Source organism: Microtus pennsylvanicus, chromosome 10 (assembly GCF_037038515.1).
Source record: "Microtus pennsylvanicus isolate mMicPen1 chromosome 10, mMicPen1.hap1, whole genome shotgun sequence".
Taxonomy (NCBI): Eukaryota; Metazoa; Chordata; class Mammalia; order Rodentia; family Cricetidae; genus Microtus; species Microtus pennsylvanicus.
In genome coordinates, this window is record NC_134588.1 from 15,199,103 (window position 1) to 15,215,803 (window position 16,701).

Consider the following 16,701-nt stretch of genomic DNA (forward strand, 5'->3'; position numbering starts at 1 on the left):
GTGCCCTCTTTTGACATACAAGCATGCATACAGGCACAATACTGTGTGCATAATATATACATTTTAATCCTTAAATTTAATCTTTAAAAAATATTTATTTTTATTTATGTATGTCTGTGTGTGTCTTTGCATGAGTGTGCACGTGCATGGGGACACCCATGGCCAGAAAAGGGGTCGGATGTCCTGGATCTGGGGTAACAGGCAGTTCTGAGCTGCCCAGTGTGGGCACTGGGAACTGAACTCAAGTCCTCTGGAAAAGCAGCGCTCTTACCACCTAGTCGTCTCTGCAGCCCTCGGACCTTCTTTTCACCAGGCCTAGAGGTACACACACACCTGTGGTCCCAACACTGGGAGAGTGAAGTAGCAAGACTTCAAGTTTGAGGTTTGACTGGGCGGCATAGCTAGACTCTGTCTCAAATAGCCAGACACGACAGCCTCCTCCCAAAAAACAAAACAGTAAATAAAACTTAAAGTTATTTCTACAAAGTGCACATGTGTATCTCCTGTCAATCTTCTGTTTCTTCTTAGATTATTATTTAAACATTTTAAAATATATGTTAAGTGTGCCTGCACATTTGTCCATGCACATATGCATGCCTGGTGCCCATGGAGGGCAGAAGAGGGATTGGGATCTCCAGGAGCTGGAGCTACAGATGGTTGTGAGCTGCCATGTGGGTGCTGGGAACTGAACCAGGTCCACTGCAAGAGCAAAAGTGTTCTTACCACTGAGCCACCTCTCCAGCCCCTTCTTAGATTATTTTAGTCCTTTTAATTTAGTTTTTGTGTTTGTGCATGTGAGTGGGCATATGTGGAGGTCAGAGGTCAGCTTGCAAGAGTGGCTTCTCTCCTTCCACCTGGAGTTGAACTCGGGTCACAGGCTCATCAGGCTTGGCTGCAAACGCTTTCACCTGTTGAGCCATCTTGCTGCCTCCACAGCCCCCTCGTGTGAACCTTGAAAGCCCCATGAAGACTCGAGTTTCCACTGTCGCCAGTGACACATTAGTGCAAACGTGACTCTTGGAAAGCTGGGTCCAAGGTAGAACATCATCATATCTTAAGAATCCGGGCTGCGGGCTGCAGAGATGGTTCAGTGGGTAAAGAGCTTGCCTTGCAAGGGTGAAGACCTGAGTTCAAGTCTCCAGAGTCCATGATAAACTTGGATGTGGTAATGCTGTGTCTGTAATCCCAGTTCTAATGAAGGTGGGAAACAGCAAAATTGCTAGAAGCTCACAGGCCAATTAGTCTGACTCTGCAGTGGACAAACAGCAGGAACATGTCTCAGTCAGGGTAGCAGCAGAGGACAAAGGTTGTCCTCTGACCTTCAGGTATGTACCATAGCATGACCACCCCACCACACACAAGACTCTTAGAAAAGAAAATTAAAAAGAACACAGGTGGTTCTTTTTAACCGCTTCCTGGTTTGTCCACCAAACCTGAGGTCAGGTCCAACTTTAGAGTCTATTAAAGTGCACACTTTTGAGCATTCCAAAGAAATAGTCTTACAGAGCACCCTTCCTGGCACACGTGTTGCCCAATGACGGCTGGAATTTACCTCTTCTCAATGCTTTGTCCGGCACCCCGAGACGCTAGCTGTTCTTTCTAGCCTGTTAGATGAGTCCTTGGTATAGCATAGCGTCTGCTCTGGGTGGAAGTCAGACATTGACGAATGATTCTAACTCCTCCATCCCTCTTTCCTCATCTGTAGAGTGGGGTGATTGCAGAGTGAGCGTCTGAAGCTTTGCTTGTGCTTGACCCTCTGGATAGCAGTCATCGCTGTCACAAGGGTGCTTTCATAGTACAGAAGCCGACAGACACATGGTAAAGGCAGAGGTCAAATCTTGTGCTCCTGTTTGTATAGTGTCAGAATTGAACCAAAAGAGGCAGCTCAGTGAGTAAAGGCAGTTGCTGCCAAGTCCAGCATCCTGAATTCTATCCCCATGACCCACAGGGTGGGGAGAGAACTAGAAGTGGACAGATGTCCTCTGGCCTCCACACACACACACACACCAAGAACATTCGTGTGCATGTCTCAACTGGGAGCTAACCTTTTTGGCTAGATTGGCTGACCATTAAGCCCCAGAGATCATCTTGCTTCTTCTGCTCCCCTCTCCCCAAGTGCTGGGGTTGCCAGCATTTGCTATGATAGCCAGCTTTATTTATTTATTTATATTATTATTATTGGCATTTTTGAGACAGGGTTTCTCTGTGGCTTTGGAGCCTGTCCTGGAACTAGCTCTTGTAGACCAGGCTGGCATCGAACTCACAGAGATCTGCCTGCCTCTGCCTCCTGAGTGCTGGGATTAAAGGCGTGCGCCACCACTGCCCGGCTATAGCCAGCTTTTATGTGGTGCTGGGGTCCAACTGAGGTTCTCACACTTGTGCTTTGGATATCTTCCTAGTGAGTCATCTCCCCAGCACAGGCCTCATTTCTTTAGAAAAATTTTGAACATTTATTTTAGTGTGTATGTGTGTGTGTGTGTGTGTATGAGTACATGTGTCTGTGGGTGTGCCTGTGCCTATATGTGTGTGTATGTGTGTGTGTATATGTGTGTGTGTCTGTGTGTGTGTGTATGAGTACACGTGTCTGTGGGTGTGCCTGTGCCTATATGTGTGTGTGTGTATCGAACTCATGTCCTCATGCTTGTAAGGACTGAGCCGTTGATTTAGTTTTGTGTCTTGTTGCAGTGCTAGAATACTTTGGGAAAAACAACTGGTGGAGAAAAGGTTTGTTTTAGATCACAGTTCCAGGTCACAGCGCATCACTGTGGGGAAGTCAAGGTGGCAGGAACTTGAAACAGCCAGAAACAGTGAGCTAAGGCATGCATGCTAGTGTCCAGGTTACCTTCTCCACTCTGAGATACAGCATCCCTACCTAGGGAATGGTGTCACCCACAGTGGAATGGTCTTCCTGCTTCAGTGAACATAATCAAGATAATCCCCCAGACCAACCCAGTGTTGGCAATCCTTCAATGAGGCTGTCTTCCCAGGTGACTCTAGCTTGTGAGGAGTTGACAGAGCTAACAGACAGCCGTCTCAGCAGTCCCACAGCCCCTCTCAGACAGTCTGTTGTACCATAGGTGTTCTCAGACTCCCTGTATGTTGACGTTCTGATCGCCCTTCTTCCATACATGTGTCTGTGTCACAGCTGTAGAACTCGAAGTTTAGGTAATCCAGGCTTTTATAATAGTACTCTCAGCAACCACCCCCTGAGGGAGATCTGCCTTTGACAGTAACCAGACCTGCGTGCTATGCTGCTAGGAGACCCTGTCTGCCTTGCTGAGCGCTGGAAGCTACAGATCCCTGAAAGATGGCTGAAGGCAGCAGCAGCCACCACCTCTACTCTTAAATTAACCCATTTCTATTATTTATATTTTACCATGAGGCTAGCGGTTTGTTACCATTCTTGCTTCTTGGGCAGCTACGTGGGAATCTCTCTGACTCTGCCTACTCTTTCTCTATATCTTTGTATGGATTTTCTGCCTGGCTTTGCTCTGCTAAGCCATTGGCTAAAACCGTGTTATTCATTAACCAGTGGTAATAAAACTTATTCACAGCTTACAGAGGGGAGTCCCACATCCCTGGAGCTCGTGTGCCAGCCGAGTCAAAGCAAGTCAGTGAGGTCTCAGTTCAGTGAGACCCTGACTCATGAACACGGTGGAGAGTGATTGAGGAAGACACCCTAATAACCTTGTAGACACATAGACAGATGGACAAACAGACAGACACATGAGGAAGAGAGAGACAGAGAGACATAAGAGAGACAGAAATAGTCTTTCCCTCCAGTCTGGAAAACTAAGCTGCCTTGGATCATTTCTGAAGTCTCACATGTCTCTAGCACAGAAAACAAGTGATTGTATTGCACATTTGCCCAAGATGAAGGGAAGGTCGTGGCCAAGGCAAGTCTGTGGAGCTGTAGGTGTTGATTCCAGCAGGTCATAGATTTGAGAGTGAGCAGCAATCTGTGCTTATTTCCTTGTTTGGCGTTGGTGATGACCCATCCTCAGCTGCCGAGGTACATGTGACAAGCGTCAGCAGCATAGGGGACGCGGGGGAGCTGTTAGGTTCGCTCTGGGTTATTTTGATCCTACCATGTCTTAAATACTGACAGCTGGAAGGTTTTATTTTTTTAAACTCATCTAAAAGTGATCCAAACTTTAAAAGCATTCTTTTATTTTAGATTTATTGTGTGTGGGTTTGTGCATGTGAGTGTCAACGCCCGTAGAATTCCGAGGAGGGCGTTGGATTCCTGGAAGCTAGAGTTGTAAGCTGTCCAGCGTGAGTGTTGGAATCAGAACTCAGTTCTCTGCAAGGGCAATGTGCTCTTACCTTGTAAGCCATCTGTGGTGATTTCAGTAAGAAGGGCCCCCATAGGCTTATGTATTTGAATGTTTAGTCACCATTTGACACTATTTGAGAAAATCACAGTGCAACCTGGTTGGAGGAGGTGTGGCCTAGTGGAGGAAGTGTATCAAAAGCTCATGCCAGGCCCAATCAATCTCTTTCCCTCCCCCTCTTCCCTGTTCCTCACCTTCTCACTCTCCTTCCTCTTCCTCCTTCTTCCTCACTCTCTTTTTCTTCCCCCTCCCCCTATTTCCCTCACCCATATCTCTCCAACCTCCCTCTCCCTCCTCTCTCTCTTCCCCTCACCTTCCCTCCTTCTCTGTCTCTTGGCTTACAGATCAGGATGTAGCTCTTAGCTACTTCTCCAGCACTACACCTGCCTGCTGCCACACCCCCTGCTGCCACGCCCCCACGCCCCCCACGCCCCCATGCTCTCTGCCGCCACGCCCCCTGCCGCCACGCCCCCTACTGCCACGCCTCCGGACCCCCCCCATGCTCTCTGCTGCCGTGCTCCCGCTGTCATGCCTTCTGCCATGATGACCATGGACGGCCACACCCCTGGAGCTATAAGCCAGCCCCCAATTAAATGCTTTCCTTTATAAGAGTTTCCGTGGTCACAATGTCTCTTCACAGCAATAGAATAGTGACTAAGACACCATCTTCTCAGCTACACTCATTCTTGAATTAATGTTAGAAGTGTTTTTCTTAAAAGTTTTGTCTGTAAAATATCACAGCAGTCTTTCTAGAATAATGGTGCCTTGGTTTGTAGTATGTAAGCAAACCAAAGGAAAGGCAGGAAGTTTTCAGATGGTCATTTGATTGTCACATGGTCCTAGCTTTTAAGTCCTTAGTTTTATATTATCAATTATTATTATTGGCTTTAGATTCTGTTTTAATATGTGTGTGTGTGTGGAAGGGCACAAGTACCGTAGTGTGTGTGAAGGTCAGAGCACACCTTGGAGGAGTTAGCTCTCTACCTCTACTGTGTGGGGCTTAGGGATTAAACTCAAGTCCTCCTGTTTGTGTGGAAGTCACTTTTCCATCTCTCTATCTCTCCAGTCTAGTTTTTCATATTTTCTACATGGTCATCTTGTGTTAGTTTTGTTACTCTTAGTTAATTTTTTTTGGTTTGTTTTATTTATTCTCTGACAATTTAACACACATATTCAGTGTGTCTTGATGCTCCCTCATGGCTGACACATACTCCTCCCACCTTTTCACAGTTTAGAAAATGTTACAACTATTGTTTACATTCTACAGAAACAAGATATAATAATCTAAACAGAATACTAAGGTTAAAAAAACAACTCCAATGAAGGATCTGGAAAGAGTTGGAGGAGAGCAGACCATAGCAAAATATTATATATATATAATCTAATTACAAAGCCAGGCAGTGGTGGCCCACACCTTTAATCCCAGCACTTGGGAGGCAGAGGCAAGTGGATCTCTGCGAGTTGGAGGCTGGTCTGGTCTACAGAGTGAGTTACAGGACAGGCTCCAAAACTATACTCTTAGTTAATTTTTTGTCATGATCAAAATACCCAAGAAAACAAGTTCAAAGATGAAGGTTTAATGTGACTCACAGTTTCAGAGGACCTCACTCAGAGGGTGCAGCAGAGAGAGGGCTCAGTCCATTCATACAGGGAGGGTAGAGGGCTCAATCCATTCATACAGGGAGAGAGGGCTCACTCAGTCCATTCATACAGAGAGGGTAGAAGGCTCAGTCCATTTATACAGAGAGGGTAGAAGGCTCAGTCCATTCATTCTGGGAGGGTAGAGGGCTCAGTCCATTCATACAGGGAGGGTAGAGGGCTCAGTCCATTCATACAGGGAGGGTAGAGGGCTCAGTCCATTCATACAGGGAGGGTAGAGGGCTCAGTCCATTCATACAGGGAGAGGGCTCAGTCCATTCATACGGGGAGGGTGCAGCAGAGAAAGGGCTCAGTCCATTCATTCAGGGAGGGTGCAGCAGAGAGAGGGCTCAGTCCATTCATTCAGGGAGGGTGCAGCAGAGAGAGGGCTCGGTCCGTTCATACAGGGAGGGTGCAGCAGAGAACTCAGTCCATCATGGCAAGGAGGATTTAGCTGAGTGGCTTGTGTCCCATGGGACAGCAAGTGGAGGAAAGGGGACTTAGAAAGAGGCCAAGGCAAACAACCTCAACAAACAAGCTCCCAGTAATCTACTTCTTCCTGCCAGGCCTCGCCTCCCACTTTTCCCTGCCTCCCACTGTGCATTGTCCCCTGAGTTCATCTAATCCTTTCCTCAGGTCAGATCCTGTGATGTAATGGCCTCCTCACATGTCTCCTAGACATGCTCAGGTGTGCCGCTATCCTCCTGGGTGTTTTTAATATACTAGCAGCTGACATTACCCATCTGGCAGCTGCTATGACTCAGCCTGAAGCCCTTGCTGTGCAAGCCCAACAACGTGAGCTCTCCATCCTTGAAACCCATCCCACGGTTGTCTTCTGGTCCTGATTTGTGCAGTGTGGCATGACCCCCGACATGCGTGCACTAATGATTAAAGAAAACAAGAAGCCATCGCAGAATTGCACCTACAAGGCAAATTCATTTTCAGAGAAAACAGCCAGTGAGATGCCTTATAGGGAAAAGTACTTGCTGCTAAGCCTGGTGACCTTAATTCCAACCCTGAGTCATGGTTAGGAGAGAATGGACTCGTGCAGGCCGTTCCCCAACCCCTACCCACCCCCAAAATAAATAAAATTCAAAAACTTAAAATAGTAAACTTTTATACTTATAATACTGATCTCTAAATATAGAGGAAGCTAAGCATTTATGATAATATGGAAATGATTTGTTTGTTTGTAGCTAAACCATCCTTCTTGGGAAGCTGTACGTTCCCCTACAGTTATGACCTTTAAAGCAAATGGAAATTCCAAGTTTTGTAATTCTCAATTTAATGGTATAAATGTAACTCTAAAATGATTTAGGGTTTAAAATAATTCCATCCAAGTACCTGTTCAAATTCCAGTCATACCCAAAATCAGACGTATAGACAAAAGGAATAGAATAGAGGACCCAGAAGTAAACCCACGTAGCTTCAGCCACTTAATTCTGACAGAGGCGTTAGAAACATGCATTGGCTAAAGACGGCCTTGTCAACAAACTGGACAAGCTGGATCTCACAGGGAAGACAGTAAAACCAAACACGCAGCTCTCAACCTTGCACAGACCTCCATGTAAGACCTGAAACTTAGAGAATGCTAGAGGAAAACACCGTGAGATATGAGCAGGGGCTTGGGAGATGGTCGGTGAAGAGCATGTGCCCCTCTCACAGAGGACCGGAGTTCGGTTCCCGGCACCTATGTCTGGCAACTCATAAAGACCTATAACTCCAGTTCCAGGGATCTGATGCCTTTGACCTCCTCTACATTGCACTTCAAAAAAATATACAGGTGTCGACATCTGATCGTCCTAAGAACTGTCAGGTAAGATGAAATAAATTTTTAGTACAGCAGAGGAAATGTCTAAGACTACAGAATTGAAAGAAAAACCATTTTTACCAACATCAGACAGGAGACTGATATGTAGAATATACAAATGACTAGAAAAAGTACCAGAAAAAGGAAATCACCTGGTTAATAAATGTCCTAAAAAGCTGAAAAGATAGTGCTCAAAAGAATAGACACATGTAACCAATACATATTTGAAAAGACTAACCAACATCCTTAGCCATTGGGGTAAGTAGATTAAAGCCACACTAATACTCTGTCTCAGGGGCATGGAGATAGCTCAGCAGGTCAAGGCACTTGCTGCCAAGCCTGAAGACAATGTAGAAAAACTGAGATTCCAAGTCTGTTTAGTCACAGTGCTTACTAAGAAGATAGCTGGCAGAGCTGGGAAGACGTGGGGAAAAGACAGCCATTACTCACTCCCAGTGCCAGTGCAAACTGGTGCAGCCACCACGGCAATCAGTACGGAGGTTTCTCAACTAAACACAGGAATCATCCAGCTATGGTAGTCTTGAATGCACACGGGAAAGACTCTAGGTCATGATTCTCAACCTTCCTGATTCTGAGAACCTTTAATACAGCTCCTCATGTTGTGGTAACCATAATATCTCTCTCTCTCTCTCTCTCTCTCTCTCTCTCTCTCTCCCTCCCTCCCTCCCTCCCTCCCTCCCTCCCTCCCTCCCTCCCTCCCTCTCTCTCTCTCTCTCTCTCTCTCTCTCTCTCTCTCTCTCTCTCTCTGTGTGTGTGTGTGTGTGTGTGTGTCTGCCAGCCTTGTGTGTGTGTTTGCAGATCAAACACAACCTTGAATATCACTCCTCAGGTACCTTCCCCTTTTTTGAGACAGAATCCCTTAATAGCCTAAGTAGGCCAGGCCATCTCTCCCTTGAGCTTCTAAGGATCTGCCTGTCTCTGCCTACCATATTACCACTGGAGTTATAGACATGTACCACTGTACTGGCTCTTCTTCCCTCCCTCCCTCCCTCCCTCCCTCCCTCCCTCCCTCCCTCCCTCCCTCCCTCCCTTCCTTTAAGAATCACTTCTATGTGGCTCATTAGTTTTTAAAAACTACATTTATTTATTTGTTTATTAGATGTGTATGTGCATATGCCATAGCACAGGTGCGGAGGTCCAAGGACAACTTGAGGGGATTGGTTCTCTTCTTTCACTGTGTGGGTCCCAAGGATCAAACTCAGGTCAGTGGCTTTGGCAGTGGACCTTGAGTCGTCTCCCCAGCCCCAACTATTTTTTCCTTAATTTAAAAGTTATCTCTGTATGTATGTGGTGGGTCACATTGGAGGTCAGAAGGCAACTTGCAAGAGTTAGTTTTTCCTTCCATGGTGTGGGATCATGGACTCAGACTGAGGTGGTCACGCTCAATGGTAAGGGCATTTACTTGCTAAGTCTCCTCACTGGCCCCTGTGCTGGCTTTTTATGTAGATTCTAGTTGTCCAAATGCAGGTTCTCATGCTGAGGATTCAAGCAAGCACTTTGCCAACTGAACCATCTCCCTGTCCCCATCTTTTACTGTTTTGTTTTTAATTTTTAAAAAGTGTTATTGTGTACAAGGGTCATAAATGTGTCACCGTGTGCATATAGAGGCCCATAGAATAACTTAGTAGAATTGGGCTCCCCCTTTTGGTTTGGAGACAGAGTTTCCCTGGCTGCCTGGACAGTTTTCCCCTTTTATCTTCACTTGGGTTCCAGGATTGAACTTGGATCTTCAGGATTTCCTAACAAGCGCCGTTAACTGACAGAACCATGTCGCTGGCCCCTATCTTTTGCTTGTGTAAGACCTCCAGATGTAGATCTGAATCACTGTGTGTTCATAAGCGTTAGAGGGCCATGTATACCTTACAGAGCCGACAGGTATGGTAGGCAAATTTCCACACACATGGCCAATGTCATCATCTGTGAATTCAGTGTTAACAGACATGCATGACAGAACAGGACAGTTGATGTCTTTATCAACTGTCAAAATTTCCAGGACCAGAGGTTCCTAGGAACCTGACCCCGTGTTTTTCTTAGCAGGGATTCCTGAGTTGTAACTCAGTGTTGATAACCAACTCCATAGACACAAACTACGTTAACAGCCAAAATCAACTCTAGTTACATGTTTTCTTTGAGCTGATAGAGATCAGTATAAAGCCCACACCCAGTGTGATGTGGACATGTGTGTTCTACATGTTTGAGGGGTGTCAGCCTCTGATGTTTCACATGTACATACCACTGCTCTCGCCAGGAGAGAAGGATCCAGCCTTGCTGGGCTCCTAGCTGTTCAGCTGGGAACTCTGCCCACGGAGAGGCTCCGGCTTGAGAAACTGCTAAGTCCTGGGTGTTGTGGCAGCCTGTCGCTACTTTCCTAGTTCCTGAATGTGTGTCACTCAGAGGACTGGAGTCTGGAAGCCTCCTGACTTTGATGACACTTAACCCCTAAGCATGCTGAAGCCCGGGCCAGTGGGGCCCTTGATTCTGCAGTGATGTGGCCGCCAGGGAACCGGGTGCTCCAGCAGACACCCACCTGAACAGGTTTTGTAGATGGGAGGTTTAAAGACCTTCCTAAGCCCCGGGCACTCTCACTTTTCAAAGCCCTGCCCAAGCCTGTATTAAGGTGTGCCCAGCCTAGGTTCAGCTGAACTGCCTGTGATACAGAGATATTGAGTTGTTGTTGAATATTACTTTTATAGATATTTAAATATTAATTTTGCTTTTAAAATTTGTTATTGTTGGGAAACAATAAGTTTTTCTTTACATCTCCTTCCTTCTTTCCTTTCCTCCTCGCTCCATCTCCTTCCTCTCCTTCTTTATCTCCCTCTTGCCTTCCCTTCTCTTCTCTCACCCATCTTTTCTTCCCTCTTGTACACCCTTCCTTCACCCCTCCCTCCCTTCTTAACTCCTTCCCTCTTCCTTCCCTCTCTGATGACTTTTGGGGTGCTGGGGTCCAGCCTCATGTGTGCCAGGCAGGCACAGTACCGCTCCCAGCTTGCGCACCTCTCCTGTGGCCCGCCTGCGTTGTTGCAGGATGCCTGCTAGTGTGTCTTGGGGAATGCAGGTTGTCCTCAGCGCCGCTCTTCCACCAGCAAGCATTCCTGACCCTCTGACGCACCTCAGGTAGCCCAAGTTGCTGGATCTAGAAGAAACCGAGCATGTAGTATATTTTTCTGTGAGCAGTGTATTCTCCTTCAATGGGAGAGAGCTCCAGAGCTCAGCCTGAGGTAGGAGGCACTCAGATCGAAGCTGGCCCACGTTGGGAGTCTCTGACCTTCCTGAAGCTCCCATTGTTGGAGGATAAAGGGAGTGACAGTGGGAGGGTGTAGCACAAGCTTGGTGACTGTGTGGGAAGCCAGGAGCTGTCTTTGTAGCTGGAAGGATGCAGGGAAAGTGGATTGTGATGGTGAGGGCCCAGGCTGGGCCGAGTGTGCGAGGCTTTCAGTGCTGTGCAGATGGTTTAGACTCTTTCCAGGCATGTGACCTGATTCTGCTTTGTTTTGGTTTTGTTTTGTTTTGTTTTTTTCAAGACAGGTTTCTTTGTAGATTTAGAGCCTGTCCTGGAACTCACTCTTGTAGACCAGGCTGACCTTGAAATCACTGACATCCATCTGCCTCTGCCTCCCGAGTGCTGGGATTAAAGGCATGCACCACCACCGTCCGTCGTGGCTTGATTCTGGTGTACTAACCACTGAATGCTATTTGGATTTATTTGCCGTGGCTCAGTATGTTACTGGAATATAACCATATGATGCTGGGAATTGAGCCCAGGGGCCCCCTTTATTCCTAGCATTTACTCTGCACTGAGCCCCATCTCTTTTTGAAGATTCTACCACCTTTTGAAGGTCCTACCACCCCTCCATACCACTACATGGGTGCCCAACCCATGTCTGAACCATGCCAATCTGGATACATGACTGTCACTCTTAGTTCACTGTTTCTTTGTATGTGTGATGTGTGTATGATGTATGTATATGTGTGAGTGAAGCTGCATACATGGAACAGTGTGCATGTGGAGCTTAGAAGACAGCTTCGGGGGTTGGTTCTCATCTTCCACATTTTGCTTATTATTTTACTTTTGTTTTTAAAGATTTGCTCATATGTATGTGTATGTGAGTGCCACATGTGTACAGGTGCCCAGGTAGGACAGAAGTTACTGGATCCTGTGAAGCTGAAGTGACCAGTGTTTGTGAGCCATCTGATGTGGGTATTAGGAACTCTGGTCTTTTGGAAGGAAGTGTCGAAAGTGCTCCTAACTGCTGAGCCAATCTCTCCAGCCCCCATTGCTTCATTATTTCTAATCTATGCGCCTGTATGTCAGTGTAGGGGTTTGTGTACATCAGCAGTTCTCAACCTGAGGGTCGTGAGGACTTTGGGGGTTGAATGACCCTCTCACAGGGGACACCTAAGATCATAGGAAGAAGATTATTAAATTATGATCCATGACAGTAGCAACATTGTAGTTATGAAGTAGCAACAAAATAACTTTACAGCACAAGGAGCTGTGGTAAAGGGTAACAGCATTAGGGAGGTTGAGAACCACTGCTGCACACGAATGCAGTGCCCATGGAAGCCAGCAGAGGGTGTTGGATCCCCTGGAGCTGGAATTACAACATACATGCGCCTGTACACTCACACATACATGAACACAAAGAAGACACTCAGGGCTGGGTGGGGAGCAGCTCTGGAGAAAAGTGCTGACGGAGGATATGCCAGGCTCTGAGACTATGCCCCAGCATGCAAAGGAGATTTAGACTATTTGATCACAAGATTCCTGAAACTGGATTGTGCCAGTAATATTTAGTGCCTCAGTATGTTGAAAATTTTTGTTTTGTAGATGTTGAACTATTGTTTGGTAGCTTTTAGGACTGTGTTTTTCTGAGGAGAATTATGAAGGTGGTATGGGGAACGCTGTAATCACCAATATTGGAATTATCAAAAGATTTATTAGGTTTATTAACCAAGAGGCAGGTTAGATGAACCCTTACTTTATTTTATGGGGAAAATCTATTGCAGGTTTTGTTTTATAGAAACCATTTCATTATAGCTAATATGCTAATTTTAATTATAAATTATTTGATGCATTCAAATAGTAAACTCCCTAGTTTTTCATGCTTAATATGCTTTATCTTTCCCCAAACTTAGTAAAACAATTGGACAAGAGCTCAGTTATTCAGAGAAACTTTTAAAGCCAAGTTTGTGTGACTTCTTTGTGGTTATGAACTATTTCAGACAAATTGAAAGGCATAAAAATAGTCCACTGTCCCTATGTTTAATATCTTGCTTAAGACACAGAATGTTGCCAATTATTAAAGTCCCTGCCACTGACTAAGAAATAACTTTTATTTGAATTTTATTTATTTTAATGTGTGTGTGTATGTGTAGCGTGTGTGCATGTGTGTTTGGGTGCACATGTGTGCATGTGTGTTTGGGTGCACATGTGTGCATGTGGAGGAGGCCTGAGGTTGACAACGGATGTCTTCCTGGTCAGTCTCCACTTCATTTACTGAGGCCGGGCACCAGTATGTCTAGTCTTGCCAGCCGGATTGCCCCAGGAGTCTCTTGACTCCGATTTCCAAGCACTGGGATTGCAGAAGGCCCCCATATGTGCTCAGCTTGATCCGAAAGCTCGCTTTTCCTCAGCCGTGCCTTGATACAGTTTATCATGTGTCTTACCACAGGTTTCTCGCCACATGGCTGCCAAGGAAGCAACGGTCACAGTTCGCCTCATCCGTTCGTTTGAACATCGAAATTTCAGACCTGTAGTATATCATGGAGTTAATTTGGACCAAACTGTGAAGGAATTTATAATTTTTCTAAAGCAAGGTATGAGAAATAGAGGGGCTTTGTTTCATTTGTATTTTGACTACATATTAATAATAATCTTTGAAAAGTACGAAATTAGTTTGGGTCTAGTGATGCATACCCGTAATCCCAGCACTCAGGACATAGAGCCAGGAGAATCATCCACACCCTAACTTGGTCCCACCTCTTAAATATAATTGGTTGACAAAGATTCCCCATCATACCCAAGCTTTGCCATCGCTCTTGAGTCTGGCCCATATGGGTAATGGCTTTGCCAGTTTTCCATGGACCAATTAGTCTTGGAATCCTTAAGAGGCCTTGCTTCTGTCAAATATTCAGGATTTCGCTCACTCCAGGCTTCCTCTGCATCTTGCACCTGTCTTCCAGAATTGGTGATCAGCGAGAAGACTGTCTTAAAGTAAGGTGGAGGGAGACTGAGGAAGACCTCCAGTGTTGACGTCTGGTCTCCACACACATACACATACATAAACATGTACTTACACACAGAGAAAGCCAAGTCTGCCTATAGTGAGTCTTTAATCTTTGGAGACTGAACGACATTGGAGTGAGATGTAGCTGACTATCACTTTACAGCACACCGAAGCCTGCCCTGGGCGTGTGGCTATGGCAGCAGGACGCTGAAGAAATCAGAGAAGACACTTTACATTTTCATATTTATTTACTGTGTGTGTGTCTGTATGCATGATGTGTGTGGTGGGAGGCTGCTTGTGCCAGAGAGTGGAAGCCAGAGGGCAGTTTACAGGATCAGGGTCTCTCCTTCCACCATGAGGGGCTAGGGTTCGAACTCAGGTCATCAGGCTTGGCAGCAGGTGCTTTTACCAGGTGAGCCATCTCTCTGGCTCGGAGATGGAAGTCTTGTGGCGGTCTCGTTTATCATTCTGGACGTGCAGAGGTAGAAGTGCAGCCGTGTCCTGGCGGCCTTATTGCTCTTCACTGCTGAAGTGTTCCACAGGCGTCGGTACAGCCTCTAGCAAATGCTTTGATTCTTTTAAATGAAGCGAAATTGATATAGAGTACAGTTCATAGCTTTTAATATATAGTTCCATGATTTGTAACCTGTGTGACTTTTTATTTTTACTGTTTTATTTTTCCATTTTCACATGCAAGCTTGTGTCTCTGTGCATGTGTACGTGCGTGCGTGCGTGTGTGTGTGTGTGTGTGTGTGTGAATGTGTGTGCATGCAAATGTGAGGAAGACTAAGGTTGGTTTCAGGAATCATTCTCTGTTGCTCTCTCACCGTATTCACTGAGGTGCACAGTCTCTCAGTCAAACCCAGAGTTCACTGACAAGGCTGGTTTTGTTAGTCAGCTCTCTCTCTCTTTCTCTCTCTCTGCCTTCTGAGGTTGGATTTATAAACAACATCCATGCCCACTGTCTTACTTAGGGTTTCTAAGTAAGTAGGTTTTTACTGCTGTGAAAGACACCATGACCACAGCAACTCTTATAAAGGAAAACATTTAATTGGGAAAGGCTTACAGTTTCAGAGGTTTAGTCCATTATCAAGGAGCATGGCAGCATGTAGGCAGACATGGTGCTGGAGAGGTAGCTGAGAGGTCTACATCATGATCCATAGGCAACAGGAAGTGAACTGTCTCCCACACTGGGCGTAGCTTGAGCATATGAGACCTCAAAGCCTGCTCAACAGTGACACAGTTCATCCAACAAGGCCATACCCCTAATAGTGCCACTCCCTATAGTCCAACCATTCAGACACACGAGTCCATGGGGTTCATATCTATTCAAACCCCCACCCCACCCACGGGGATCTTGGGATCTGAATTCTGGTCATCATATTTTTGTGGCAAGTGTTTTACCCACTAAGTTATCTCCCAGCCTGTGTGTGTGTGCATGTGTATGAGGACTATGTGTGTCATGATAATGAAGGTTGCCAGGGTTACTTTTCAGGTACTTGAAAACCACTTTTGTTTAAAGCCCTCACTGTTCCCTTGGGTCTGTGTAGGTGTCTGCTGGGTGACATTTCTGTATGCACTCTGTGTCTGTCTCTTTGCTGCCCTGCCTTTTGAGTCAGTTCGTGCAGACATGTCAATCACTTAATGTGTACTTAGGAGGTGGTAAATAATGACTGTCACTAAGCTCATCCAGTCCTTCTTACCTCTTCAAACCAAAAGGTGTCAAGATAGGAGTGGCTGAGATTTTCCAGGTTTCAAGCAGGTGTGTCTGATCTGTGGCCCGAGGGCCGTGTATGCTCTAGGGATGAACCCAACACAAAACTATGAAGTTATTTAGGGAGCTGGATAAGTGGCTCAGTGGCTAAGGGTGCTCGCTGTTCCTGCAGAGGGCCTGGTTTGGTTCTTAGCACTACAGCTCAGGAGATCTGAGGCTCTTTTGGCCTCTGTGGGTACTACATACATGTGGTGCACACGCAGACAAGGAGGTGCATGTACACACACAAATAATTTTAAAAACCTTACTAAAATCATATTTTTTCTACTCTTTTTTTTCAACTTGAACGTCATAGATGACATATCTGTTGCAATGAGCACCATGGTGTCATGATTACATGTGTACTGACCACCGATTTCACAACCCCGTCCCATTCCACTCCATGGGAACGGGGCCTAGGGATGTCCAGCCACCATTCTTTCCTCACCTTAGCCCCTCTTCTTTCTCCTTACCTTGCTTACAATGAGTTAAGATGTATTTTTTAAGGCCAGTGAGATGGCTTAATGGATAAAGCACTTGACATCGATTCTGATGACCCAAGTTTGTCCCACATGGTGGAAGGAGGGTGCTAACTTCTACGGGTTGTGCTCTGGCCACCAAAAGTGCACCATGGCATGTATGTCCTCACCGATATACAATAAATAAATAAAGTATAATTTTAAAAATTGGTGTGTTTTCCCAACGCATTGCCCTATTGTCTTTATGGTTTTATAGGCATCTTGAATAAATATTTTTAAAGATTTATTTAATTTCATTTGTGTGTGTATGTATATTTATATGTGTACCACATGCATGCAGTGCTAAAGCAGACCAGAAGAGGGCACCAGATTCTCTGGAATGGGGTGATGGGCAGATGTGAGCGCCCCACAGGTTCTGAGAGCCAAGCCTTGGTTT

General features: G+C 45.8%; 1 protein-coding gene across 3 annotated transcripts in view; it reads left to right on the forward strand.

The window, feature by feature from the left end:
• C10H2orf76 (chromosome 10 C2orf76 homolog) overlaps positions 1-16,701 on the forward strand; it is a 57,700-nt gene that overhangs the window by 7,152 nt on the left and 33,847 nt on the right. For all 3 annotated transcript variants that reach the window (XR_012912029.1, XM_075987741.1, XM_075987740.1), the window contains exon 2: positions 13,479-13,623. Coding sequence is in view for 2 of the 3 variants with exons in the window: in XM_075987740.1 (XP_075843855.1) it covers positions 13,479-13,623 (145 nt within the window). In the remaining variant the exon portion in view is untranslated. The remainder of the gene's footprint in view (positions 1-13,478; positions 13,624-16,701) is intronic.